Source organism: Apus apus, chromosome 19 (genome assembly GCF_020740795.1).
Source record: "Apus apus isolate bApuApu2 chromosome 19, bApuApu2.pri.cur, whole genome shotgun sequence".
NCBI lineage: Eukaryota > Metazoa > Chordata > Aves > Apodiformes > Apodidae > Apus > Apus apus.
The window spans coordinates 1,516,711-1,544,638 of NC_067300.1; the positions used below are offsets into that span (position 1 = coordinate 1,516,711).

The window sequence follows — 27,928 nt, forward strand, 5'->3', positions numbered from 1 at the left end:
CCCGCCGCCGCAAAGCGCCGCGCTCCCGGTGCCGCGTTTACGACAGCGCGGGCGGGCGGCGGGGCCGCCGCCATGTTCGGGACGGCGGCCGAGGAGGACGACGCCGATTTCCTGTCCCCCGCCAGCGGGTGAGCGGGCCCGGCCGGGACACCCCTCCCCGCCCCGCCGCCCCGAGGGGGGGGCTGCCCGGGCAGGCCGCGGGGCCTGTGGAACAGCCCCGGGGAAGCTGCCCCCGTGAAGCGTTTCCGCGGGGACGGTCGGGTCGCCCGTGTGCGGCCTGGGGCTGGGCCTGCGGGGAGCGGCGGGCGGGCCCGGGGCTGCGGGGCCCTCCCCGGGGCGCGGGGCCGCCCTCCCGTCACCGGGCTGAGCCCCCGGGTCCTGCCCCGGCGGTGCCGGGGGCCGAGCCCGGTGTCCCCGGGATGAGCCCTGTGTCCCGGGGACGGGCTGCCGCCGGGCCCCCGCCGTGCCGGGCGGCGGGGGGCGCCGGGGACCCCCGGAGCTTCCCTGGGGAGCGACCGCTCGGATCTGGCGGCTCGAGACGGGCCCGGGGCGGGAACCGGGGCTTTCACCCCGGTGCGGGTGTAACCGGGGTCCCGAAGGTGCTGGCGGGGGGTTTGTACCCGGGGGCGGCGGCTGCAGGTTTCCCAACTTGTCTTGCTGCCGTTTCCCTGCGTGGCACCCTCGGGTTTCCTTACCTTGTGTGGTTTGTTGCCGTCTGAACATCCCTGGGCAGGTGGAGACCCCCCGAGCTGTGCCCCCCCCCCCCGAGCTGTGCAACCCCCCCCCCCCAACCCCGAGCGGTGCCCCCCCCCCCGAGCTGTGCCGCCCCCCCCCCCCCACTGTGCCCCCTCCCCACCCTGTTCAAGGAGCTCCGAGTTAACAAGACTTGCAAACTAACCCTCTCTCTTTTTAGCAAGTGGTTATTTCTTAAGAACACCCCTTGCAAAATGCTGCAGATCCCCGGGTGGGGGTGGGGGGGGTGTCCTTTTTTAGGTTCTGCTTCCTTGTTTGAATCAGTCCCCTGCCCTGTGATGCCAGCAGTAAATGATCTTAAATGGGCTTAAAGCAGAAAAGCTGGAAACAGGGGACCTTGTAGGAGTCACTGCTGGCCTGCAGCATTAAACCTTCTGCCCTTTGACAGGAGACACTCTGCTGGTTTTAAAACCTAGTGGGACAAGGAGTTTCCTGCATGTTTCAAGAAGAAGAATCCTAGTGCTGGATGGTGGTTCTCTGTTGTCCCATCCTTAATTTCAGTATTGTAAAAATCAGCTATTTCAAAAGAGGGTAACCCTGTCATTGCTTTAAAGTAACTTTTTTTTTTGGTGTGTCTTCAGTTCTTGTTTGTTCCTTGCTTTTGAGGAAATGAAACACAATTGTATCACCTCAGCCTCTTAATCTGAAAGTTCTGCTTATTCTAAATTAAATGGGTAATTAGTGTAGAGCTGCTGAAGAGGCCTCCCTTTATTTATCTCTACAGGGATGATAAACACTTTATATTTCATAAAACATATAAATGAAATTACAAAAATGTACAATTAATGGCAGGTTTTATCTTTAAAGCCCATGTTAAATAAGGTGAATTAATTAGTTTCTCTTTCTAGTGCCAGATTGGCTTCTCTCTTTGGTCTGGATCAAACAGTCTCAAGCCATGGAAATGAATTCTTCCAGTACACAGCACCAAAGCAGCCTAAGAAGGGTCAAACAGCAGCTGGTATGTAACTGGGTGGGGGGGAAACTACAGCACGTGTCTTGCTGGGAGAAGGAGGGTCTTTGTGAAGGGCAGCAGTGCAAGTAACTCACTCAGCTGTTCTTTAATGAGAAAAGCTCCAGAGGACACCACAGAGATGATGGGAGGGCTGGAGCAGCTCTGCTCTGGAGACAGGCTGGGAGAGTTGGGGTGTTCAGCCTGGAGAAGAGAAGGCTCCAGGGAGACCTGAGAGCAGCTTCCAGTGCCTGAAGGGGCTCCAGGAAAGCTGGGGAGGGGCTTGGGACAAGGGCAGGGAGGGGGAGGGCAAGGGGGAATGGATTAAATCTTGAAAAGCAGAGATTTAGATGAGACATGAGGAAGAAATTCTTTGCTGTGAGGGTGGTGAGACCCTGGCCCAGGTTGCCCAGGGAAGCTGTGGCTGCCCCATCCCTGGCAGTGTTGAAGGGCAGGTTGGATGGGGCTTGGAGCAGCCTGGGCTGGTGGGAGGTGTCCCTGCCCATGCAGGGGGTGGGACTGGATGATCTTGAAGGTCCCTTCCAACCCAGACCAGACTGTGGTTCTATGATTATTCTCCTGTCCCCTCTCTGGTTGCTCTAGTGGCCACCGGTGACTTTGGAACATCCTTCTTTGTTTTTTTAATCTTCTGGAGATATGTTTCCTTGGGGGAAGGAGTCTGTTGGGGCACTGTCTCTGGCCAGTGGTCTGGCAGCTCTGTCACTGCCAGCTCTTCCTGCTGTTTGTTCTCTGGCAGGTCCAGCAGCCCAGAAGGCTCCTGCAGCTTCAGGAGCACCCTCGGTGTTCGTGGCCACTGCGGTTCATGCCTACAGATAGTAAGTGCAGCAGGTTCCTCCTGTTAGAGCCTGTGGCTCTGGGGGCTTAAGACCTAACCATAGAGGAAAGGTATCTCTGGATGAGTGTGAAGAGACCATTGCTTGCAGACAAGTGCCTGCATGGTACAGTGTTTCTGCTCAAAAAAAAGTGTTGGTTATTGTGGTGCACTTTGGGGTTACATTGTCAAGTAAATCAGGTTTGGGTGTTACAGGGAGCTGTGTCCTGGCTTGACATTTGCACTTTTTCCAGGCAGCTCTGTCAGGTGATTGTGTCTCAGAGGATCCCTCATGGAGAACTGAGGCATGAGCACAGAGTGACACCAGTAGAACTCCCTCCTGGTGGTACTGCCACTGTGGAAAAACTCACCCAGGGGCTGTGAAAAGAGCAGCTTTCAACTCAGACTCCGTAATGGATCCGTAATCTGTGACCACACAAGGAAGCTGTGGTTTCTTTAAGCTGAGAAAGGCTTCCTAACGTGTTAGGCATGAGGAAAGGGACCTGAAGGCTAAAGGAGAAAAACTCAGCATCAGTAGAAAGAAATCTGAGGCAGGGACAGTTCTGCAGCTGAGTATCTTGTTTGTCTTCCAGTACAAATGGGCAGTACTTGAAGCAAGGCAAGTATGGAGCAGCTGTAGTGGGGAACCATGCCACTAAAGAGGTGAGAAACCCTTCCCTGTTTTAACATTTTGATGCTGAACAGGTGCTTGTACAAGGCAGTTTCCCTGAGCAACTCAGGATGCCTTTGCTTTGGATGTTGGAGGTCTCAGTTCCACCACTGCTTGTGCCTTCCTGCCCTCCTGGCTTTACTCATGGCTCAGCCTTTTCCCTTAGTGACTTCTCTTCTGCAATCCACAGGATTGTAGGATCTCTTACAACTTCTGCTTGAAATGTTTTGCATTGTTTCAGGCACTGCACTTTTTCTGATGTTTCTGGAAGTGATTTTAGTATTTATCCAGAATGTCTTTGACGACTGGATCACAAATCTGTGCATATGGAAATCAAGATAAAGCAAAATTTTGTCCAGTAGTACAGAGATGCTTTGCTTAAGTTTTGTTAATTTGATATCAAAAATACCTCTCCCTCCTTCCCAAGTACTTGTCTAAGAGCACAGCACTGGGGTGCCCACTAAATTGGTGTGTTTAAGATACTTTGAATACTCTTATCTGCCCTTGATGTTGGTATGTGTGGGGTTTTGTGTCCCCTAATCCCTGTTGTCTTACCAAGATGGCAAGAACAAACAAAAATAGTAGTTGAGCAAACTAACTCCTGACTCAGGGATCTGAGAAGTGCACAGGTGTGGCACTGGGGGGAGCAGGGAAGGACAAAGCTGGCAAAGGAGAGGTGACAGAGCCTTCCTCAGGCTGCCTGTCATAGCACAGGGGGGACAGTTGCTCCCAGTTTGCCCCCCACCTGTGTTGAGTGAAGAAGCTGTTGCTCCAGGTACATGAAGAAAAGCTCTTTTCCTCACTAGATCATGTCTAGCAGAGTCACATGTGTCAATAAAATGTTATAGCAGCATTGTTTGGTACTTGAAAAGCTCCCTTCACCTTGTTAATATTCAGTAATTTACATGGTTTTATGCCTGTCTGCCATGTTTTATGAGTTCTATGCATTGAAGAGTCAGTGCACCATCTTTTTACACTGAACTGCCAAAAAGGTGGAATTGGTTAAAACAACTGGCTTCTTGCAAAATAATTCATTTGAGTTGCTTGATTCCTGTAGCTAAATAAAACTTGTATATTTTCAAGGGCTTTTAATAGGTGTTACAAAACTGTGTACAGGATTTTGCTGCAAGGTGTGTTTGGCAAATAAATACTGTAGCCTTAGGCTCAGAATTTGCCAAAGCACATAAAAATTGAAGATGTTTTGAGTTTCTGCTGTTTGTTCTTCTTCCCTGCCCAATTCCTTGTGGAATCCAGTACAGGATCCTCCTTTACATCAGCCAGCAGCAACAGATTGCAACTGCCAGGATCCATCCAGGCTTCATGCTCACGGTAAGACTCTGGGTGAGGAAGTTTCCAGTGATCTGTGTCATTCACAGCAAAAAAGGACTTGACTGATATTCTTCCAAGTCTTTGATGACAGCCTTTGAGATCAGACCCCTGACTGACACAGCAGAAGTGGCACAGGGACTCCTCTTCCTGCTGTGTGTTGCATGAGAGGCTGTTCCACCTGCCTTTTGCAGAGCACTTCATCAGGGGATCTGATGTGAGCTCGTGCACTGCAGGAGGTGCATTATTACCTCTGGATCACAGGGAGATGTTTGAAGTTTTGCAATCCTGCAGTGGAGAGAAACAGAACAAAATTCCTCTTGCTAATAATTAGTAGTGAAGTGACTGAGAGAATACAACTGAGCAAGCAGAAGGAAACCGTGGCAAGGAAATGTTTTCTCTCAGAAATTTGACACTCAGCATTTTCATGCTGATACAAACAATCTGGAGCATTTTAAGCCCTAAAATGGGATCTCTCAGGAAGTTCTGGTTTTGCCAGCTTTGCAGAAAATTAAGTGTGTTGATTTGCTTCTCTTAGTTTGTCACCAGGTGACACAAAATGTCTTTATTTGATAGGAAGGCTATTCTGAATTAGTAGAGTTTCAGTACAAATTTCTGCTGACTGCTTCTTTAGTTTTATAAGCACATCTTGAGAGATAAATGGGTTATGTCCTCAGCTGGTGGTGACATGGATTTTTAGAAGTGGGAAGGGAGTGACTCCTCCAGTTGATTCTGGAAGTCTATATGTAATCAATACTTGTGAAAAGGAGATCACTTGCACTTAAAAATCTCAGTATATACTACAGAACGTAGCTTCAAAGAAGCCTGTGAAAGCTGCAGCATCTGTAAATAACTTAATGTTTGCTCAAGTATTTGAGTTATAATAATTCTGCCACATTAATGAGCGCATAAAGAAAAGCAAACTTTTGCATTCTGAATTTGGGTAGTAATACAGCAGGATGCTTCCCCTGCTTATTTTCAGTAGCTCTTAGTTTAAGCTGCTTTTGGGTATGGATTTGTTTTATTTTAGCTGAATGCATCTTTTACTGTATAAGAACTGATTTCCTTTCCCACAGGTTCAACCCAACAATTACAGTACGTTCTATGATGATCAGAGACAAAACTGGTCCATCATGTTTGAGTCAGAAAAGGCAGCAATGGATTTCAGTAAACAGGTAAGTACTTAATCCATGCCAGGTGGGACCTGCTGGCCCTTTATAGGGCAACAGGCACTTTGGGATGTATCTCTGAGAGCACCTGATTGCTAAAAAGTTGTAAGTCAGTCATAGCATCAGAATGGTTTGGGTTGGAAGGGACCTTCAGAGGTCACCTAGTCCAACCCCCCTGCAGTGAGCAGGGACCTGCTTTGTCACTGAAGTTCAGGTCTGAGAATCTGCATCACAGATCTGAGGCAGATCTGTGCTCAGCCTGGCTGAGTGTTGTTTATGAGGTACAGGCCTCTGTATACTGTCACTTCTGCTGGCATTTCTAACCCAGGCTCTCCAGTATTGAGAGACCAACTGTTCTGCAGAGCAGAAGGTATTTACTTCTTACATAGCTCAGCAAACTTCAGCACAAGGAAACATGGAGCACCTCTTCAGTGTATCTGTGTCCTGGACTTGATCAGTAGGAAATGGGTCAGATCTGTGGTGAATCACAGTGGAACTTCCCACTCTGTTTAGTGGCCAGAGACACTGATGGGCTTTCCCCCTGCAGGTGTGCATTGCCAAATGCAACAGCTCCCCAGTGCTTGAGTCTGTCCTCTGCCAGGATCTCCTGCTTGGAGAAGGGCAGGGAGTAGAAGGAGGAGACTCTCTGGAGATCGCCTATACGGGCTGGCTGTTCCAGAACCACGGGCTTGGGCAGGTAAAGACATTTCTGCTGCCTCCTAGTACTGAGTGAGGGTGATAGTCCCTGGGAGGGACCTGCCACATCTAGCACAGTGTTGGTGCTGGTGTTAAAGCTGTGTTTGCAGGCACTTATGGCACCATAAGTGAGGTCCTATGTTTTACCTGTAGAATAATAAGGGATTCTGTTGCTGTTCAGGAGAAAGCAAGTGAGATGCTTTTAACTTCCATAGGCTCTCTCACACATCAAACATAGAATGCCAGGTTGGAAGGGATCTTGGGGATCATCTTGTCCAATGTTTATTGGAAATGGTGAGAACAGACAATGAAGGTAGCTATGATCCTTTGGAAGTGGCTTGAGGAAGTGATAAGAATAAGAAGGGCCTTGTCTGACACAAAATGTATCTTCAAATGGTTCATCCTCTACAGCTGCCACTGATCCAATTTGCTAATAAGCAGAAGAAATGCTTTCATGTTTCCAAGCATTACCTTTCACACACTTCTGCTGGTTTTACTGTTAGTGTAATGAATGGGAAAAAGTTTTGCATCCATCTGCAGTTGAATCTTTTTACTATAAAAAAGGGCCTTCTGTTTTTTCATCTTCAGGGGATTTTTTGTTTCCTGTTCTGCCTGGCATCCTCCTCTCTCTCTGTGCCAATGGTGCAAACCAGAGTCTACTTCCAATCTCCTGGCAGAGTTGTTCAGCTGCATATGACTTAGTTTAATGTACAAAACTTCCAGACAGCTATTTGCTGCTTGATATAGGCCTGTTGTCTAGTGGTGTACTTGGCCCAATCCTGTCCTGACCCTCAAGCTCAAGGCAGTTTTGGTCTTGAGCCTCCAGCTCTTATTCACTTGAACTAGCACCGGGCACTGGGCCAGAAACTGTAGCCATGCTCAGTCTGAAGTCTGTTGAGAATTAATTTTGGAAGTAGCAGAATGGGGAGTAGCACATAAGAGATTGCAAGAGTTTATGGGATATGTAAAGTAGCATTCAGAATCCTGAAACAGTTGGGAAATCCATGTGTTTTGTGTTTTCTGTCCAACTCTGCAGGTGTTTGACTCAAATGTTAACAAAGACAAGCTGTTGCGGCTAAAGCTGGGATCTGGAAAGGTCATCAAGGTAGAACTTCTGACACTTATTATAATCATTGAAGTCTCAGAGCTTTCAATTACTGAAGATGTTCAGGGTTCATATATCCTATCTCTGCTACATGTTTCATTTGACAGAAAACACTGTCTAACAGTCACTCACTCAAGCTTTATTACATCTTAATTTGTGCAGTGTAGCCAGGTCTACTCGGTGGCAGTGTTAGAAGGAAATTGTCCTGTTTGGTAGAAGGGAGGCTTCCTGTTTAAAGAACTGGGCTTTCTGGGTTTTTTGTCTTTGCTTTTCTGGAAGTCACTTAGTCCATTACCTTGTTCTCAGGGAACCCTAAAGAAAGATTTTGATTTGAGAAGAACTTCAGGTTCCTCCCCACTTGTGCCTCAGCAGCAGAGCATCAGGTAGCTCTGATGCAACACCTGGGAGGAGAGAGCACTGACAACTTTTAGAATGGTCTGATAAAAGAGAGTACTGCTGCCTGAAGGGGTTTTACTCTCAAGTCAAGTTGTGAGGGCTTTGACTGTAAGAATTTATCAGTTTAGGTGGTGTTGTATTCCATTATGTTATCCCATAAAATCAGGTTGTGGATCAGAGGTGCTTTTGTTCAGCTCACTGCCATTCTCTGAGTAATTCATACCTGACATGTTATAATTTGTCCCTTACTGAAGATACACTATTTTTCTACTTTATTTTTTTGACCTGTATCTTCTTGCTGGTGTTGCCTGGGTGTTGTAGTCATCCTGTTAAATGCTGGCATCCATATGACAGTTGGCATTGCCCTGGTTTTTAAATCTCCTTCACTACAACTGTTTTCTGTGGGTGCTTGGTAAATCCAACCAAAGCAATTCAGAAATGATCTCTCAGAATTTCTGCACACAGCACAGCAAGCAGTTCTTTTCTCCAGGATGTCAGTGTGATCTGTGATAGCTGCTGAGGTTACAATATTTAAAACTTGAACTAGGTGTCTGTAACCATACAGAGACCTGGATGCCTCCAACCTTCATGCTAGGTATTGTTGATACCTGTTTGAGTTCATTATGAACATGTCAGGAGCTGCATCTTTATTCATAAGTTAATGTTGCAATTTATGATTGGCCTTTATGACTTGTAAGACAAAGATTTACTGCTGAAGACTGAAAATTAATAAGATTTTGCAAGAACCTCTAAATGTGTCCTGGAATCTTCTTGAACTGGTGCCTGAAGCACTCTTAATTAGTGTAATTAAAAGAAACTGTAATATCACTGATCAAACTGTTTGCTTTCTCTTTGGTTGTGTCTCTGAAAACCAAAGGGCTGGGAAGAAGGAATGCAAGGGATGAAGAAAGGAGGCCGAAGGTTCCTGATCATCCCTCCAGCCTGGGCCTATGGGGCTCAAGGTGTGACTGGTCGTGTCCCCCCAGACTCAACTCTAGTGTTTGAGGTGGAGGTGAGGAGGGTGAGTGTCTCCTGCCAAGCCTTTAGTTAACATCTTTTCTGTGGCTGTTGGGTGGCAGTGTCTGTCTGCATGGTGAGAACCTGCTGTTGGCATGAGAACTGCAGATCTGAAACAGTTATAAACCAAATACCTCGGGAAGATGCATATCTTTAATTTAAAAAGTACACAAAACCCTCACCCGAAAAAATCCCTCTAGGCTGCTTACTAAGACATGTCTGTTCTAACTGTCTTGGGATCTTTTCATTGTCTTCTTTGTGAATCACTTGGGAAAACAAAATACTCCTAGTGAGGACTGTCAGGATCTAAAGACTGCTTCTCTGGTTCTGAATCAGTTGTATGCTTTTACTTTTGAAGTGTATGAGCTTGACAAAGGAGTAGTCAGCAAAAGTCAACAAGTTGCTGGAAACTCTTTTTTGGGAACCCAGAAAAACATCTTCTCTTCTTATGTGCTTTTTAAGGTGAAGCTGTTAAAGGAATGTTCTGGATCTGATGGACAGAGTGTTAGCTCAAGGGATTCTCCTGCACCTTCTCCAGTACCCAGTTCAGATGGCTTCTCTGCAGACACTGGTTTATTGCCTCCAACTACCATACCTCCAAAGCCTGGGTGAGAAGCAGCACAGTTGAAACAACTCACTATATTAAAGAGATGCCAGTGCTGATAAACATCTGGCACCATGCTGCAGTAGCACATCATGTGGTAAATGTGGGTGCTGTGTGTGCCATCTTGGTGCCCTCTGCTCCCCTTGGCAGAGGAATGTTTGCTAACAAGATGTGCAGGGAATTTCCAGCTTGAGTGCTGGCTTTCAGTTTTCTAGAAATTGAAATGGGCACAGATGGAAGAAGTCATTACAGCATTGCTGAGGTCTGGTGTGATTGGGCTGCATGGGTGCTGCTGCAGCAGCTTTCTCATCTCAGGTGACAGTGTTGTCTTCAGGAATGGCTGGTATGATTAGTTGCAGATTTTACACTGTCATTTGTCATTTAACTAAATAGGTCAGTCATCCTTCTTGAGGCGTTAGTCTAAGTGTTCTTTTTGTTGCCATAAGTAGTTTGTTACTGGACTTGTTTAAAATTGTACCAGAATGTGGCCATTACAGCAACCAGCAAAATCATCTTTCTGGAATCAGCTGTTCCACAGCCATGGAAATTGCCCATAATGATGGTCTGAAATCTACAGATTTGTAGCAAACAATCTTCCAGAAGTAAGCTAAAAGAAATGCTCGTGGTATAGGAAAATGGTTTTCCTAGAGGGAGTTTTATTTTAAGAAATGCAGAATATTGGATCCTGAATGTAATCTTTGTTAATCTCTGACATCCACATACCCCATTGGCTTTCCAGGGAGCCAGCTGTTCGGGCCAAGTCAAACTCCATCAGTGAACAGCTAGCAGTAAGTGCTGGTGTTTTTTCCTAACTCATTTGAAGCCTTAAGTAGGGAAGCTTGGCTCTCCTCTGCATTCAGTGTTGCTGAAGATCAGGTGAACATCATGCAAGAAAAAGGTTCAGATTAGGGCCTCGTAGGGATTAACAGAACATGAGGAACCTCAGTCCCACTTTCTACCTTTAAATGCAAAGTTATGTTGACCATGTGGATAATCACAAGGCTAGTTGTTGTTTTCTTGGATAAATGAACACATTTAAACGGATAACAAAGAGGAACTGGGACATTCAGTGTAAGTTTTTTATAGCTACACAAGACTTTTTGTATGTGCCTCAGGACAGAAAAAGCTGCTAAGCAGCTTCCTTAATTCACACATTTTATTCTTATTACTGTGTTTTGTGCAGGGATAGATAGTCTGTCATAACAGCCATGTCATCCCAGAAGGACAGTATGTAAAGCCAGCCAGATGAACAAATCCAGTGTTATCTTGTGTGTTTGAAAATTAGCTTTTTACACAGTCCTTGAAAAACCGGAAGAACCAGAATTAAGTCAGTGATTTAGAAGAGTCTGATTCTAACAGATGTCTCTGCAATGTCTGAAAAGCCTGGGCTGAGAGATAAAAGAAGAGTAACTGCAGACATTTCTTCTAGAACCCAGATGTAGCCAAGGCAAAGCTGATTTCTCGGATGGCTAAGATGGGGCAGCCCATGCTGCCTTTCCTCGCCGGGACAGCGGGTGGGCAGCTTGACTCCAGTGACTCAGAAATAGAGGTACATCCCTCATCACACAAGTGTGTCTCTTCCTGATGCTTTTTCTACACTGTGAATCCTTGAAAGTGGGATCTGAGCAACAGATCTCCCTTCATACAGGGAAAGCATTCTCTGTTGCTGTGGCAAAAGGGTTTAACGATTCCACTGTTCCTGTCTGGGTTAATTGGGGAACACTTAGTCTCAAGTGATCTTGGGTTCAAGCTGTTCACTCATTCTTTAGCATTCATTGTAATCAGAATTTTTTTTCAGGATCCAAATACACTGAGAGGGACAGCACAACCAGTGTCTTCATCTTCCATGAGACCATCCCAGCCAGCTCATGCTGTGCTGCCCACGGTGTCAGCACAAGGTAAAGTGGCTGCAGAGACATCTCACTTAGCAGGCTTCAAGTGCAAGGGCTGTATGAATGGAAGATTATTCTGATAGCTTCTAGCAATGCTTGCTGATCCAAAGGTAGCCTAATGCTAGAAAGCTGAAGTCCTTAGAGTGTGTCCTCCTTGTGATCTTGTGCAGGCATTGCAGCTTGAGGAGGAGAAGCCACAGTGCAGGGGCTGTTCTGTCGTTGTGTGTGCTCTGAGGCACTGAGATTTCTAGGGCATGTGATTTGTATTTGTAAATGGAACTGCTACAAAAATCCTTCCCCAGTGCAGAGAAATTTTTGTTTGAAAATGATGGAAATAATAGCAAAGGACATCAGAGAGCTGGCAGCTCTGGAGTGGGATTGACCACTTGTCATCCCATGATGGAACAGCTGTGTCAGCTGCTGATCTGCTGAGCAGCCTTTAGAGTCAGTCTGAGGAACATTTTGTGTCAGTAAACAAAGCCACCTTTGAGTGGAAAGAGGTGGTCTAAATGTAGCCAGAAGTCAAGTTTCTGTGAAGCTGTACTATTTTCTTGACCTTTTATCACTTGTTTTACTGGATTTAATTTTCACAAGACTGCAGACAAGCAGTGCTAAATTTTTGTCTACTTAGCTTTTTTTTGGCCATTTCACACTGGGTGAGTTTAATTCTTTCAAGCTGCTTTATGGTTTGCTGAATTGCTTTCTTCCCTTTCAGTACCTCAGGCATCTGGTTCTGCACCTCCAGTATCTTCTGCTGCTTTAATCCCTGCAACAATCCAGCCCCACTCAGCTCTGCCTGGAGGATCACAGGGCTTTCAGGTACCAAAATAATATCAAGGAGTATATTGGCATTTCTGTCCTTTCTCATAAATCTTGCTGTCTGCTCCAGTGCTGGGAGCAAGGACCTCACAGCAGCATGTAAGGATGAGAATCCTGGGCTTCTTCTTTTGACTTTTCTTTGGCATTCTCAGCTTTCCATCAGTTCCCCTTTAATTTTAATCATAAAGGGCTAATTTTCTGCCCACTGAGGGCTTCTTGGGGCTAAAAAACATGAAAACCACTGAAGTGAGGAGGGGGGAAATACCAAAACATACTGTAATCTGTTGAACTTGTTGTGCCAGGCGTATCCAGGAGTGGCATTTGCTTATCCCCAAACTGCTGCATCTGCTTCTCAGCTCCAGCCTGTGGGACAGATGTATCCTGCACCTTACCAAGGTATGTTTAAACAAGTACAACAAGGCTGCAAAACCTGCCCTAAACTGTTTATAATGATGCTTTAGGTAGGAGTGGTAACATACACCTCCTGTTTGTGATGCTGTGCTGTTTCGTAAGTTGCTGGGTTTTGGTACCAAATAGAGGCAAACATTCCCCAATAAATATCCATCTTTTTCTTACCTTAAGAAACTTTCTGAAGTATGAACGTGGAGGGAATTTCTAGTTGTATTCCCAAGGCTGTGCATTATATATTTTGTATATGAAATTATATATTTTATATACATCTATATTTTATATATAAAATATATGTAATATATTTTGTATATGAAATTAATGTATTTTATATATAAATATATATGTATAAAACATATGTAATTTATATATATGAAAAATATGTGTATTTTATAGCTGATGCTTCCAGTTACAAATGTACAAATGTAACTGGAGTAGTAAAGGGCTGTCCTGCCAGCCAGGGAAAGAATTTAAGCATATCTATATATATATAGAGAGAGAGAGAGGCCTTTGCTAAGTAGGAGGACATAGCCCAAAAAAAAGCAAACCTGAGAAGGACTTAGAGGCATTTAAAGAACCATTTAGGTAGTCCCTGTTAGTGAAGATTTGAGTACATCTGAACCTTTCTCGGAGCATATTTTTTTCAGTTCAAAGTTTAAGAAGCCAACCTTGGTTCCTGTTGTTTGATCACCTTGTTGTGTTCTGTTCTGATGTGTCTGGGGGTTTCCCTCTTGTTGACCTAAGTGCTGTCACGTGGCTCAAGAATTTCCTGTGGTCACAAACCTGGCTGTTCATGTTCCTTGGAAAATAACTGTGTTATTAGTTATTCCAGTTAACATGTTGCTTTTGATTCTGGAAAAAGAGTGGCTGTCCTGTCTGACAGGCTTCAAACTGCTAATAATTGCTTCAGGTGTGTCTGAGTGCAGATGTTCTACTATAATCTCTCTCCTTTCCATTCAAGCACCCGGGGATGTTACTTCTTTTTTGATGACAGAAGCTCGGCAGCACAACACTGAGATCCGAATGGCTGTGAGCAAAGTAGTAGATAAAATGGATCATCTGGCTGCCAAGGTGATGTATGGCCTGGCTGGGTTTGTTCATGGCATTGCTGCTGTTTGCTTTCCAGATGGAGTCTGAGGGCTTGGCTCGATTTAAATGCCTTCATTAGGATTGTAAGGGATGTGCTAACTTAGTGAAATGCTGATATGATCAGACCTTGAAATGGGAGCAGTTCAGCTACTGTGTAAAAGCTGAGCCTGGCTGGGGGAGGGTGTTGTCTGTTGGGAGAGATTCACTGTCCTGCAGGAGGTGTCACAGCTGATACAGCAGCATCTTCCCTACACCTGATCAGATGGAACAGTGCTATGGATCGTGGCAGATGTCTGGCTCTTAACCTACACCCCTAAATTAATTTCATCTTGCTTAAGGTGGTTTATCCCTGCAGGTGGAGGAGTTGAGGAAACAAAGCACTGGTAACAGCTCCCTGCTGCCTGGTATCTCCTCTGTTACTATGGAAGCCTCCATGATCATGAGCAATATCCAGCGCATAATCCAGGTGAGCATGGGGTCTTATTTGACTGCTTCCATAAGGAACTGTGTTACTCCTTAAGAGAATAGCTGTACTGGCTTGGCCCAAGTGTCCATCCGCCCATGTGTTCTGTTTTAGCTTGTCCAAAGGCAAAAGCATGAGATACACATGATTTCTGCCCTGTCCTCCCTGCCAGAAGGTCTTCTCAACAGTTGGTGGGGTGGGTACTTTCTGGGGCAGAGCTGATATCTTGGAATTTAATAGGCTTGGAAAAGGTTCACGTGGGAGAAATTCAGCCTCTTAAACTGTTAAGGACTTAACCCACAACACCCTGCAGAATGGAGTTTCACAGCTGAAGTACCTGCTGCAGAAACCACCCACTTCTGGTTTTCTCTGCTTAGACTTGGGCTTTGTAGTTTTTCTAGGCAGCAGTGTTAACAATCTTGGGTTTTGTGGGTGAAAAAGTCAACAAGACACTTTTCTCTAGGATGTGTTTGGGCAACCACAGTCCCATGCAGGATTCATGCTAATTGTAGCACAGTGCCTGCCTGTGACTTATCCCCGGGGGAAGGGGATAATCTCACCCTTGTCCAGCATCTAGAAAACAGAGGTTTAGCCACTGCTGGAAGGATGTTGGAGTAAGATGAATACTCATGCTGGGTTATGCATTAGGAGAATGAGAGGCTGAAGCAAGAGATATTTGAGAAGAGCAGTCGGATTGAGGAGCAGAATGAGAAGATCAGCGAGTTGATTGAGAGGAATCAGAGGTAAGGAGCTGGGGGCACAGCCTCTGCACCTGCAAAGGCTTCCTAGTTTACACTTGATTAGGTGCAATTAGGAAAGGTTTTCTTTAGGATAAACACATGTTCTGGTATTTTTAATTATTTTTTTTAAGGCATCAAAAGTGTGGGGTTTCCCTCTGCTCTCTGCAGGACAGATCTCCAAAACTATGGTTTACAGTAAATGTGAATGTGCAGAAAGGGGAAAAAACCCCTCATGCCATCTCATTTGAGCACTCCTGCTCTGGGAGTTACTTTACCTCTGCTAGCTTTTTAGTAAGGTGGAAGAAATTGTAGGGGATGTGGTGTCCCTAGTTCCACTGCTGGGTGTGTGCTCCATTCAGGTGAAGAAGAGGAATAACTTGTTTAAGGAAATGCAAAGGCCAGCAGGTACCAGGTTATCAAAACTCCTGGCTGTGTGATAGGAACATCAGGTGTGTTGCAAAGAGGTAAAGCACTTACCCAGACTGATACAATCTGGTGTGTCAGGCACACCCATCCCACTCTTTTGAGATCAGGCTCCTCTTAGTTCAGGACTTGGTGCAAAATTGTTTCAGATGGGTCATGAAGAAAACTGCTTGGAGATACCACCTTTTCTGTCTGAGCCTTTTACTCCAAAATTTACCTAAATGCTGATGCAGACCTGCCCTCTTCACAGGTATGTTGAGCAAAGTAACTTGCTGATGGAGCAGAGGAACCATTCGCTGCAAACAACAAATGAGAACACACAGGCAAGAGTGTTGCATGCAGAACAGGAGAAGGTAATGGAGATATGGACCTCTGGCTGCAGCCAGGACAGGGACTCATTGCAGAAGCCTTGTTAGTCAAGGCTTAAGTCAGTTCTCTTACGAGACAGCTGCAGTTCTGAACTGATGGTTTGAAAGCTTCTTTTGAGAAAAAAATGGAATGTTTTTTTGGCTTTCATGACAAAAGCAGCACAGAGGGTATAAATGTAGATCTTTATGCTGTCAGGGCTTGATTATTCGTATCTTGCAGGCATAAAGCCAACATGTTGAGGAATTGTGTATATCACAGGGCTTTGTCAGGTTGAAAATACATCTTATTTAGTTGCACTGGCAGCTTCAGAGAAGTTTTACTCCTATTTAACTGACACAGTGAACAGAGCTGTAAGAAAAATAAATCCTATTCCAGTTTCTTCAGTGCACTTTTACCCTTTTAATACTAATCAAAAGCTGGTTGTTTCTACCAATAATGTATTGTGCTTTTTGTGGAAGGGGCTGTTGGGAAATAGCTTTCAAACCCATCACATGCATGGCTGCATATCCTGTCATGTCTGCTTATGGCAGCCTAGCCCAAGGAGGCTGGCTCTGAGGTCTGTGGTTGCATGATGTCTTCTCTGCTTCCTCAAGCACTGGTTTCATGAATTACACCAAGGTCAGTCTTGTGCCCTGCTCCCCTGCTGAGCTGTGTAGCTCTCCAGTTCAGAAGTGAGATGAGATGTGCTTGCTCTGCATGAGAACCACCATAACTTGGTGCACCTAAAACCAGCAGAAGCTGCAGCTTTCCTAAGTATGCCTAAGGAGCACAGCAATGTCTGGCTGATAACTGTGTGCTGGTGTGAGCAGACAATGAAGGAGAGATGTATTTTTCCACTGAGAGCCCATAATATGTAGGGAGTGTGAGAAATTCTGACCAAGAATAAGTCAGCTTGAAATAATAAATAAATTCCTTTCTCTGTGAGCCAAACATCCAGCTTGTGTGGTAAGTAACTTGATGAGAAAGCATATTTTTTGAAAGATAAGATACGATCTTCAGGAATCTTTTGGGCCTCATCTTCAGTAGGACTCCACTTGATCCAGCAGTTGCTGCCCAGGTGATAACAGTGTGATACAGACTTTGGGCTAGACCAGAAAAGCCATGACCTGCCCTGGAGAAGATTTTCCCTAGTTTTGTGGCAGTGTTGACTGGAGATCTGAAGGCTGGTGTTCCTTCCTTTTCCTTTTATCTGACCTAGCTTGCTCCATGCCCACAGCTGCTGGGATTGCTATGGACAGAATCAGGGAAGAGAATTTTAAGCTATTTCATCTGTTCTTTGCTTAAAAGTAGGGACTTGCCCTTTGTTTTGTGATACGGGCCAAGCATCTGGACTCCGGAGTACTGAGAAGAGGTGTCAGTAACTGCCTGTTTCTGGGTGCTAGATCTTTGACCCTGGCAGAGCACATCACAGGTAGCACAGAGACACCAGGTAGCACAAGGACAAGTAACACCCCACACTGCCCAGGCAGGGAAACATCAGTCAGCTGTAGGGCTGCTCCTGCCCCGTGCTGGGCCTGGAAGGACACCTCGAGCCTCCTTTTCAAGCCAGGCTTCACAACCTTTTTCTTTCTAAGCTTTTACAGTTCTTGGGATAATTTCAAGGCTTCCCTGGCATGCTGCAGGCTCCTGTAATGAAGCATTTTGCTTTTCTGATGATGATTACTGCCTCTGCCTTTCAAGTTGTGTTCTTAACTCTCCCTCTTTCCTGTCACTGCTTTCTCTTCCTAGCGCATGCTGCCAGTGGATCGGGGCTGGGACCAGGTGAGGCAGTGTCTGCTGACTGTGTAGGTGACAGATAACTGTGCCCTCAACAATGCCAGCCCAGCTTCCTCTTGAGCTAGACAGAAATGATTGGCCTGGAAAGACCTGCCCTTGATTTAGCATGGATCTTCAACTTGGAAAAGGACTTGGTAACTGCCAGCGTAGCCCCTGGCCCTTCCTTCCTGGGGAGCCCTTTCAAAGAACTTGGGGACATTGCTGCCCGTTTCTGGGAGAAATAGGTCATGTATTGTCAGAGCAAATACAGGTCATGTAAGATTCTTGGCACCTGAAAGCTGGAGACTGGAGCTGAGATAGTAGAGATAGAAAGCATTCACTGCAGAAATTTAAGTCGGTTCCTGGCACATTATTTTCTTTTTATTTTTCTTTATTTGCCATGAAAGACTTAAGGCAAATATTGAAATAACCTTGAGATACCCCATGAGGTTTGGGTTTGTTTTTAGCATTACTAGGAGTTAGTATCTTGAACTGCAGTGGTACATTTATGGAAATATAAGAGGGAAGCAGAGCTGGTTTTTTGGGGTTTTTTTTTTATTATTAGCCAGACTCTGTCAAATGCTGCCTCCTCCCCTCTAAAACTAATGGTGTGGTGTCCCTGTCCCTGAACGTCAGCATGTATTTCATTCTCCTCACCATAGTTGGAACAATTTTGCTCACAGCTCTTCTCTGCCAGGAGGTGATGGTCCTAAGCTGAAGAGAAATGCTTTAGTTCTCTTGTGGGGATAAAGCAGAGGGAAACTCCCAGTTCTCCTGAATTTACCAGTTACAAGAACGTGAAACCCAGTTAGGAATCTGGATGCAGGCAGAGATACTGAAGCTGTTGAGGTGTTTTCTGCAGCAAGTGAGGTTTTCTGACAGGCATGGGGCAGTTCCTGCAGAGCATCCTCTGGATGCTGTGTGTCATGCTGCAAGGTTGGGAATGTGACTTTGTGTCTTTTGTCTTGATGCCTTGAACCTTTCCTGATGTGTCATTTACAAGCTGTATTAGTACCTGGTTTTACATGAGTCCCTGACTTTGAGCAATACTTAATCTAAACAGGTCAACAACTGTGAGAACTACACTCCTCAGGGCAGCCTTGCCTGTGGGGGCACCTCAGAGTGACTGTGCTGTGTGCACTGGAGGGAAGGAGCTCTTTTGGCTGGAACAGGCCTGTGTTTTGTGTGGCTTTTTAGTGATTTGTAAGCTCATTGATGATACTTTGATGTTGGAGCCCAGGCTTTTACTTGAACAGATGTTGTCATAGCCTGAAAACTCTGAGCAGAGCCACCGGGCACTGGTATTATTTATTAGTCTTTTAACACATTTAAGCTTTTCAGGAAAACTCACCGAGTTGAACAGATGTGGTGAGGAAGTTGTTGGTGGCCTTGTGCAACTTTTTAGTCAGTCTGGAGAGGTTACAGCCAAAGAACTCACAGTAACGTGGCAAAAAAGTCATTGTTGCCTCTTCAGTTTGGAGACGTGTGATGTGCTGGATCCCAGCACTTCCCTGATGAGGTCTCAGTGAGAACAGTTCTGGCACCTCCTCACACTCGCATGTCCTTTTTTTTTTTTCTGCTCCCTTTTCCCTGCTCCATTTTGTGATTCAGGCCAAAGTTGCAGAGGAGTTGGCAGGTGCCACAGCACAGGTTTCCCAGCTGCAGCTGGAGCTGACTGCCCACCAGAAGAAAGAGATGGAGCTACGGAAGCAGCTTTCTGCTGCCTTGCAGGAGGCGGAGCGGCACGAGGCGCAGCTCAACCGGCTGCAGGCGCAGTTAGCAGGTAGGGCTTCTTGTGCCTCTTCCACCAGAGCTCCTTCGTGTCGTTCTTTTTCCTCTTCTGTAAATCATAGGTTTTTCCTTCCTTTGGGGTGTCTATTCCTGGTTTCCCTAGTTTCAGCCACAAGAGTACCAAAGAAAGTTACTGATGCACTGAAATGGCTGGAGGGGGTGTGCATCCGCTAAAGGGAAAATGGAAAATCAGTGAACAAAGTCATCCTGCCACAGGGTGTCTCCTGTGGCAACAGTCTCTTAGCATTGCAGTCTAGCATCCTCTACAGGACCCAGAGATGTTCCAGGGGTTGAAAAGTTAAGAGCTGAGGTGTAAGCAGTGCCATTTCACAGGAGAAGCTCTTGATAAATTCTAGTTCCCACTGCAAGTGCAAGCAGTGTTGCTGATTTCATTGTGCAAGAGAGTCTGTTCCTTCCCATCAGCCCCCCAATGTGCTAACCTGAAATGCACAGCATGCTGACACCCACAATCAAGTGTATTTTTGCAGAGCTCCAAGAAGCCTCTGAGGACACTCAGACTAGGTTCAAAGCTGAGAAGCAGAGCCGCAAGCAGCTGGACATGAAGATTGCAGCACTGGAAGAAGAGCTGACTGACCTCAAAGTGGAAAAGGAGACTCTGGAAAAGGTGTGTCCTGTGGCAGCATCACAGAAGGGTGCAGGGATTCAGTTGCTTGCTGAAATTTAACCCAAAGTTCTTCCTTGTAAATATGCAAGTGAAGTAAATCTTGACTCATCCCTGTGCTGGGGGATCCTTTGTGCTCATGGGATTCTTTATTTTTTAAAAAATGTCTCAGCCACTAATACGTTAACTTTCCTACCTCTAAAATAATCTCAGCTTGTTTTTAAAGTAATAAGATTCTCTGCTTAGAGAAGCTCTTTCTGCATGAGGAAGAGAAGCTGCTTTGGTGCAGTCTGGCCTATTTTATGTCCTGTTCTGTATTGTAGAATCTTGCAGAGAGGAAGAAGAAATCCCTGTCGGAGCGAGCTCAGGCGGAGGAGGAGATGGAAGAAACACGCAGATCTTACCAGCAGGAGCTGGACAAGCTCAGACAATTGCTGAAAAAGGCACGGACTTCAACTGACCAGGCAGCAGCAGAGCAGGTGAGGAGTCATGGGAGCTTCTCCAGCAAGTGTCTGGATGGCTGGTGGGAACCTACAGCAAGGAAAGAGTCATGAAATGCTCAGGTAGTGGAAGAATGAAAACGTTCTCTGCTTGATTTTAGGGATTCACTTTGTCTTTGTAAAAAATCTTTTCTGGTTTTAGTTGGCCCTGCTTCTGACCTCAGGATTTACACTGATGTCTCACTAAGGAAGTGCAGGAAGGCTGCTAGTCCCAGTGGTTCTCTGACTGCAATCACAGGCCACTGATGTGGCTACAAGGCTTTAGTCCCACCCCAATGCAGGCTGGCAGGTCGCATCAGGGTTAGTGTTGGAGAGACTGAGGAAAGGAGAGGCACCAGGTGAAGCTCATAGCAGAGAGAAGGACGCAGGACTGCTGGGCAGTGAAAGACTGCTTAGAAATGTGCCAAGAATTCTGAAATCTGAGCCAGATCTTCATGTCAGCCTGAGGAATTGTGGCTGGAATTGACCTCCAAGGTGTGGGCAGGAGCTGGTGGCTGCCACAGGGCTGCCACCTGCACAGGAGTGTTCCTGCCCAGGGCAGGTGATGTTATCCAGGCCCAAGCTTTCAGCCACTTGTGCAAATCCAGGTTCTGTTTGTGTGTGTTCCTGATGGTCTCTCTTCCATGGTGGGCAGCTGTCCCTCCTCCAGGCAGAGCTGGAATCCCAGTGGGAAGCCAAGTGTGAACGTGCAGTTGCCTCGGCCGAGGAGCAGCACGTTAGACAGTACCAGGAGGTGTGTGAGCAGAGGGATTCCCTGCAGCAACAGGTGTCCCAGCTGGAAGAGAAGGTAAAGACTGTGTTTATTGCTGAAATGCAATGCCAAATAACCAGTAACTAACCAGCAGTCCTCTCCCACCTGACTCTGGCTTGACCTTTTAATTGATTGGCTGTTATGGGATTTGGTCTTGGCCATGGAGTGTGTCTGTACTTGCATCTGTTGGGTTGGTGGGGTGGTGGATTTGCTACTGCAGCTCTGAGTGAGAGACAGCCAAGATGCTGTCAGTCTCAGACTGAAGCCACAGCTGCTATCTCCTTTGTGTGTCTGCAGTGTTCTGAGGGACTGGTTTTGTGCAGAAACTGGTTTAAATTGGGTGACACTGAAAGGTGCAATAAACTGATGGGTTCTAGTTCTTGTCTTCCAGCTTGCAGTTCTGAAACACTCAAAAAAAGCAGAGGAACAGAAATTGTCTGAGTTTCAGCAACGTTTGGAGCAACTGGAGCCTATCCAAGAGAAGGTAAAGAGAATAACACAGGAGCTGAATGTGAGCTAGAGTGCAGTAATCATAGAATGGGTTGGGTTGGAGGGGACCTTCAAGATCATCCAGTTCCAACCCCCCTGCATGGGCAGAGACACCTCCCACTGGAGCAGGCTGTTCAGAGCCCCATCCAACCTGCCCTTGATCACTTGATCATCAGGCTACTCATGTCCAGAGAAACAAAGAACACGAGTTCTGGAATGTGAGAGGGAAGGGAAAACTTCCAGCAAACCAGAACAGGTGCAGTGATGAGACCCAGCCCTCGTTGCACAGTAATGCCTATTCTTGGTGGAACTTGAGCTACTGACACAGTCGTGGGTCTGCAAGGTTCTGGCTTGGCTGGGTATCTTGATTTTGGTGCTGTTACTTTCAGCTAAGTCTCTTGCAACTCTATCAAAGCCCTGCTTAGAGCTGCACTCAGCAACATACCCCTCACTGAAAACTGTTGAGAGAGGACCCACCCCATGTGAGGTTCATGTGTCTGTGGAGCTCCTCTCACCTGTGGTTCCCCTTTGCAGTGTTCAGCCCTGCAGGCAGAGCTGGGGGTGCTGAGGGCTCACTATGAGGAGCGCATCAGAGGCCTGCAGAGGGATCAGGATGGATCTTCACCTGCAGACTTCACAGAAGAAGTGAGCTTGACTATCCAGTATTGCTCCTTACTAAGCAAATCTGTTTGCTATGAGTAATTTCCCTTTGAGCTGAGCTAAGAAGGGAAGACATTTTCCCCACAGAAGCTCTGTGTTTCTAGTCGCAGACTCTACAGAGCAAGAAAGGATATTATCTTGCTGCTGCTCACATTGTTGTTTGATTTATTTATTTAGATTAAAACTTAAAATTTCAAGTTTAGATTTATAAACTGAAAGACTAGTAAGAATTAAGTGTCCATCTGCTTTGGGTCTGTGCACCTGCCTCAGTTTTGAAGGGATGGGTTTGGATGGAATGAGGTTTTCTGCTTCCTTACATGAATTTCTGATTTGAAAAGTGGATTCCTTGAAAACCACGTGTTTGGAGTTATTGTTCCTTCCCCTGGAGAAGTGTCTGATCTTGAGTCCAGTGCTTCACGTGTGTTGATTAATTGTATCTTTGTTTCCTGTCTCTTTTCCAGGTAAAGAAGATAATGAACAGTGTGTTTCAGTCTCTTCGGGGTGAATTTGAGCTGGAAGAGACCTACAGTGGCAGGACAGTTCTGAGTGTTGTCATGAACACCATTAAGGTACAACAATGATGAGATACAAGGTGATGATGTGAGAGAGCCAGTCTTGGGCTAAAAACACACATTTGTGTTGTGAGTCTGAAATAACTGAAGCAGAAATTTGCTGGGGGGGGGAAAGCAGCCCAGTAGTAGAAGGGATCCCTGATGTTTTATGTTTAGGGTGTAACCTGTGTTCTCTACTAAATTGTTTATTTAGACTGTAACACTGCAGCTACTGAACAGGCAGCAGGAGAAACCAGATCATGACAGTAAAAAGGAGGAATCTGGAACAGGAGCAGTGAGACAAGAGGGATCACCTGGAACAAAGGAAGACCACAAAGAACCCAGCCCAGCACAGAGCATTGCATTCCCAGCGGATTCTGGGGCAGTGACCACAGGCTCCGTGGTGTCTGACCAGGAAGACCCGTCTACTCCTCTGTCTGACAGGCCCAGAACTCCTGAGGAAGAGCAGGAGACACAGAGCAGTGGGTTGTTAGAAGATGAGAAGGTCAAGAAAGAGCATCTCTCTTCCGGAGCTGACTCTTGCCTGGATCCTGATAAGGGGCCTGTGCTTGCAGGACATCCTGTTCCTGGGGTGGATGAGGACCTTGTCCCAGCTGAGCAGGAGAGCAGTCCCATCAGGAAAGCTGAGACTGAACACAGTCCCTTCAGAGTATCTTTGCAGGCAGAAGTCACAGAACCTTCTGTTCTAGAAGCCAAGGCAGGAGAAGCAGATGTGGCAGTGCTTCCAGGAAAGCCAGCTGTGGAGCAGAAGACAGAGGAGCCTGTGGGAGCTTTAGAGCCCCCTCCCTTAAACGGTGAGGGGGGACACTGCACAGACCCATCAGATGGAGCCACCTCCCAGGAGGAGCCTGCTTCAGTATCCAGCACAGCAGAGCAGAGCTCAGCCATCATTGGAGAGACACCAGGACAGCAGGGACTGGGCTCCACCCCCAGGGAAAAAGATTCCAGGTCAGGAGTGAGTGCTGGGTTAGCCACGGTCCTGCTTTCCTGCTCAGAAGCTCAGCCTGCTCCAGCAGCACACCCCGGGGCTGGGTGGGCTGTGCCACCACTGTAGGGCACCTCACACCAGTAAGGTGGGCAGGGTGAGCCAGATGCTGAGCAGGCTTTCTATGGCCAGCTCCCCTGGAGCTGGACAGGCTGGGGTCTGGGTGGGGGTCAGGAGGATGGAGCCAGACCCTTCAGTAGTGGCTGGTGACAGGACAAGGGGCAATGGACACAAGCTGGAGCACAGAAGTTTCAGCTGAACATAAGGAAAAACTTTTTTATTAGGAGGGTGACAAAGCACTGGGACAGGCTGCCCAGGGAGGTTGTGGAGTCTCCTCTGGAGATACTCCAAACCCACCTGGATGCAGCCCTGTGGAATGTGCTCCAGGCAATCCTGCTTTAGCAGGAGGTTGGACTAGATGATCTCTAGAGGTGCCTTCCAACCCCAACGATTCTGTGAGTCTGGGGGGAGGCAGTAGGGGACCTTCAGATTGGACATTAGGAAGAATTTCTTTACTGAAAGAGTGGTCAGGTCCTGGAACAGCTGCCCAGGGAGGTGGAGTCACCATCCCTTGAGGTGTTCAACAAACGTGTAGATGTGGCACTTCAGGGCACGCTCCAGTGACTGAGGTTCTGGGTTTGTTTTTTGGAGTGTTTCTTCTGGTGGAGTGTATGTTTGTGGTGGTTGGTTGTTTTGTTTTTCTTCTGTGTTGATGGTTGGACTGGGTGATCTCAGAGGTCCTTTCCAACCATGACCATTCTGTGGCACCCTGATCCCAGGTGAAGGGTTCCCAGCTGTGTGCAGAGGGGAGCGTGCACCTTCTCTAGGATCTGACCCTGGTGGCTGCCAGGTCTCTGCACTGAAATGTTCCTTAGTGGTGAAGAGCTCCTGCCTTAGGAGTTTACCTCAGCAGCAAAACTTTTCCATCATTCTTTAACAGAACTTAGAAAACCAACATCCCATCACCTGCATGCAAACTTTTCACTCTTTATCTCTTCTAGCCTCTTTGAGGATGACAACTTCTTTGAAACAGCATCTCCTAAACCTCTGAAGCCTCGAGTTCCCTCTGAAGAGGAGGATGAGGAGGAAGTGGTATGTGTTGGTATTTTTCTACTAATCTGGTTCAGGTGTTAACCCCATAGCTTGTCTGAAATCCTTCCCAGGAGACCTGCCTGGCTCCTGCCAGCTGAGCTCAGAGCTTCCTGGACATTCTCTGTATAAATCAGGAGTGTCTGGGTTTGTTTCTTGGTGCACTTGGAGGGGTTGCCTGGGCTGAGGTGGAGATGACAAACTCGTGCTGGCCTGAAGTGAGTGAGATGTGCCAGGTGAAGGGTTTTAGTGTCTTGCCCCTCTCCCATCCCTTCTAGCCTGTGAGCATCTCCTGGAACATGCAGCCATCATGTGCAAAGTACAAACTCATCAGTAAGGAGGCTCCTTGATGCCATCTCCCTAAAGGTGGTGGAAATCTGGGACTCTGTAGCAGTTCCTGAACACTGGGAAGCTGTGAAGAGTGACAAGTTTCCACTGGTTTGCCTTGCAGAGCATGAAGGGGCGTCCCCCCCCCGGCGCCGCTCTTCGGTGATGATGACGATGATGATCTGGACTGGCTGGGATGAAGAGTTGCCTGGTGAGCTTGAGAGGCCTCTCCTCTGGGCATGGCCCTTTCCTGGGCACTCAGCACTTAACGAGCTGCCCACATGGGACAGTTGGGAACAACCAGGGACTTCCCAGGCTCTCGTGCTGTGGACTGACAGGCCCTGAGAGCAAGTGGCTCTTTTTGCACTCATGGGCACTCAGACCCATTGCTCTGACCTGACACCATGTGCAGAGGTTGGGGATGAGCTGAAGGAACCAGCCAGTCTGACTGCACGTTTGTATCACTGCCCTTCTGTGAAACCCTTGATTCATTAATCTGAAACTTTATGCAAATAAGAACTTTGTCAAGTGCTTCAGAACAACAAGTCTGGCAGGACCCTGCAGTAGGTAACTACATTAAAAAAAAAGGGGGGGAGGGTGCAAAAAACAGACTAGAATATCTCTCCTTTCCCAGTGAAGATTCCTGGTAGTTCCCAGGGGCTCTTCACTGGCTTGTCAGCAGGTATTAGCACATGCAATGGGAGAGTGGACCAAGAGGCCCTGGCAGGTGTTTCCTGTGAGCCAGTGGGGGCACAGGCAGCTTGGGGGACCCCCAGGGCTGTGGGGTGGGGTGGGTGCCCCTGCGTGTTTAGACCTGTGGTGCTGGCTGCCCCCCCCCAGCAGCACTGCCAGGCCAGGCTCCAAGCCCAGGTGGAGCACCCAGTCATTGCTGCTGGGAGAAGCCAAATCCCCAGCTGGGCTTCCTGCAGGACCCCGAGGCTGATGGAGGCCTCACAGAAATGTTTGCACTGTGCTGCCAGCTCCTCTCTTCACACACAGGTCTGAGGTCTTGGGGGTTTTGCTGGGTTGTGCTTCAGTGGCAGGGAAAGCAGCAGTGCAGGTGTGAGCAGTGCAGATGTGCTGTGTGCTCCTTGTCTCTACACAGCTGGGGGCAGCCACACCCCTCTCCTGTGCCCTGGTCTCTGCTGCTGCTTGAAGCACCACTTAGTGATGGGGGGGGGGTAGATACAGCCTGTCCTCACCAGGGCTCTGCCAGGCACCCAGGGGCTTGGGGTGTCACTTTTCAGGCTAAGTGGACCAAAAGGGGAAGCTGTGAGGAGGGACAGCTGGGCAACCCCCTGGATTGCTTATAGCCCTCCTGCTTCTGCCCGGACTGGCACTAACACAACTTGAAAGTATGAGCAGTTCTTAGGATCTCAAAACAAACCCCAGCCCCTCCTTTAGTTAATACCGAGGAAGTGCTTAAAATTATTGCGCCATAATTGAGTTTTCTACAACTGCCTCCTAATGTATCTGAGCTGAATTTCATCTGTGTCCTCCTAAATGGGGTTTTCTGGGGAGGTGGGGGAGGTGAAGCACTAGGCATTCCTGTAGTGACAGTTCCCTGCCCACTCGGTGGACAAATTGCCACATGCAGCCAAAATTGTGGGTGAGACTGAAGCCTGGGACAGAGCTGACCTGCTGCTGAGCTGCAGAGCTGGTCCCTCAGGGGGAGCTCAACTGGGCTTTCCTGGGGAGCTGCTCCAGAGGTCCAAGCATCAAGTGGTTACTCAGTGCTGAGTTTTGATGGTGGGTGAACCCTGATCTCCCGGGGCTCCCCTGGGCTGCTCTGAGGGTGGGTGCCCTGGCCTGGCCTCTGGACCCCACCCAGTGTCCTGTGGAGGTCGTTGCTAATACTAACAAATTCCACGTCTTGTTTCCTGTTACAGATAGGCAACCTGAGGGGTTTGAGTTTCACTTCTTAAAAAATAAAGTGCAATTAAACCTGTATTTTTTGCTTGGACGGGTTTTACTTTAAAACTTGCACTTGAAAACTGACTCAGTTGTGACTCCAAGTGGGAATAATTTGATCTAGCTCTTCTGGGAGCATTCTTGCTGTTAACCCCCTCTCCTGGGAAAGGAGAGACAGTCCCTTTGTGAAGTGACTGTGGCTCAGGTTGTCACCTCGGAGGGTGTTGGTGTGAGAAGCTGTAGTGCAAAAGATGATTGTCTTGTGGGCAGGGGTGACCCGGGGGATCCCCCAGGGCTCTGCAGCCTGGTCTGAGGTGGGTCTGTGGGTGCAGGAGGGTTCCTGCTCAGGAACTGTCCCAGCTAATGGCAGCTCTGCTCTGCCTGTGCTCTGGGCATGGATTGGGGTGTGGGAGCTGAGATCTGAGACTTGTCCCTCCAAAAGCAGGCACAGCAGGGAACAGCCACTTCCCCCCCTTGCCCTCCCCCTCTGCCCAGGCCTCTTGCTCCCCATTTTTTCTGGCTCAGCCTCAGGACCTAAAATAAACCATGTTTGTCCTCAGTGCCCAGGTGCAAGGGTAAACATGAGAAAGCTCTGGCCTCCCTGGGGGGCATCAGGCTCTGGGAGTGATGGGCAGGCCCCATCCTGAGGAGGCATCAGATGCTCCTGGGGGGCTGTGAAGGGGCTGGTCCTGTTTCTGGGTGCAGTTTGGGGCCAGGAGGGGGGTGAGCCACGGAGGGAAGGACCTTGCTGAGCAT

The 27,928-nt window shown here is 47.4% G+C and overlaps 1 protein-coding gene across 1 annotated transcript; it reads left to right on the top strand.

Annotated features, from left to right (window-relative positions):
- On the top strand, positions 1-27,211 carry FKBP15 (FKBP prolyl isomerase family member 15). The gene is given in 31 exon segments (XM_051636458.1): positions 1-128; positions 1,602-1,711; positions 2,460-2,538; positions 3,128-3,197; positions 4,459-4,533; positions 5,607-5,705; positions 6,247-6,396; positions 7,432-7,500; positions 8,774-8,917; positions 9,376-9,521; positions 10,257-10,305; positions 10,947-11,066; positions 11,316-11,415; positions 12,125-12,228; positions 12,531-12,624; positions 13,598-13,707; positions 14,081-14,191; positions 14,837-14,931; positions 15,602-15,704; positions 17,449-17,481; positions 19,087-19,258; positions 19,755-19,891; positions 20,212-20,367; positions 21,023-21,175; positions 21,531-21,623; positions 22,163-22,273; positions 22,750-22,857; positions 23,054-23,808; positions 24,847-24,937; positions 25,386-25,400; positions 25,402-27,211. Coding segments are annotated over 31 exon segments (3,768 nt in total). The 5' UTR covers positions 1-72; the 3' UTR covers positions 25,462-27,211.
- Positions 27,212-27,928: the final 717 nt, after the last annotated feature.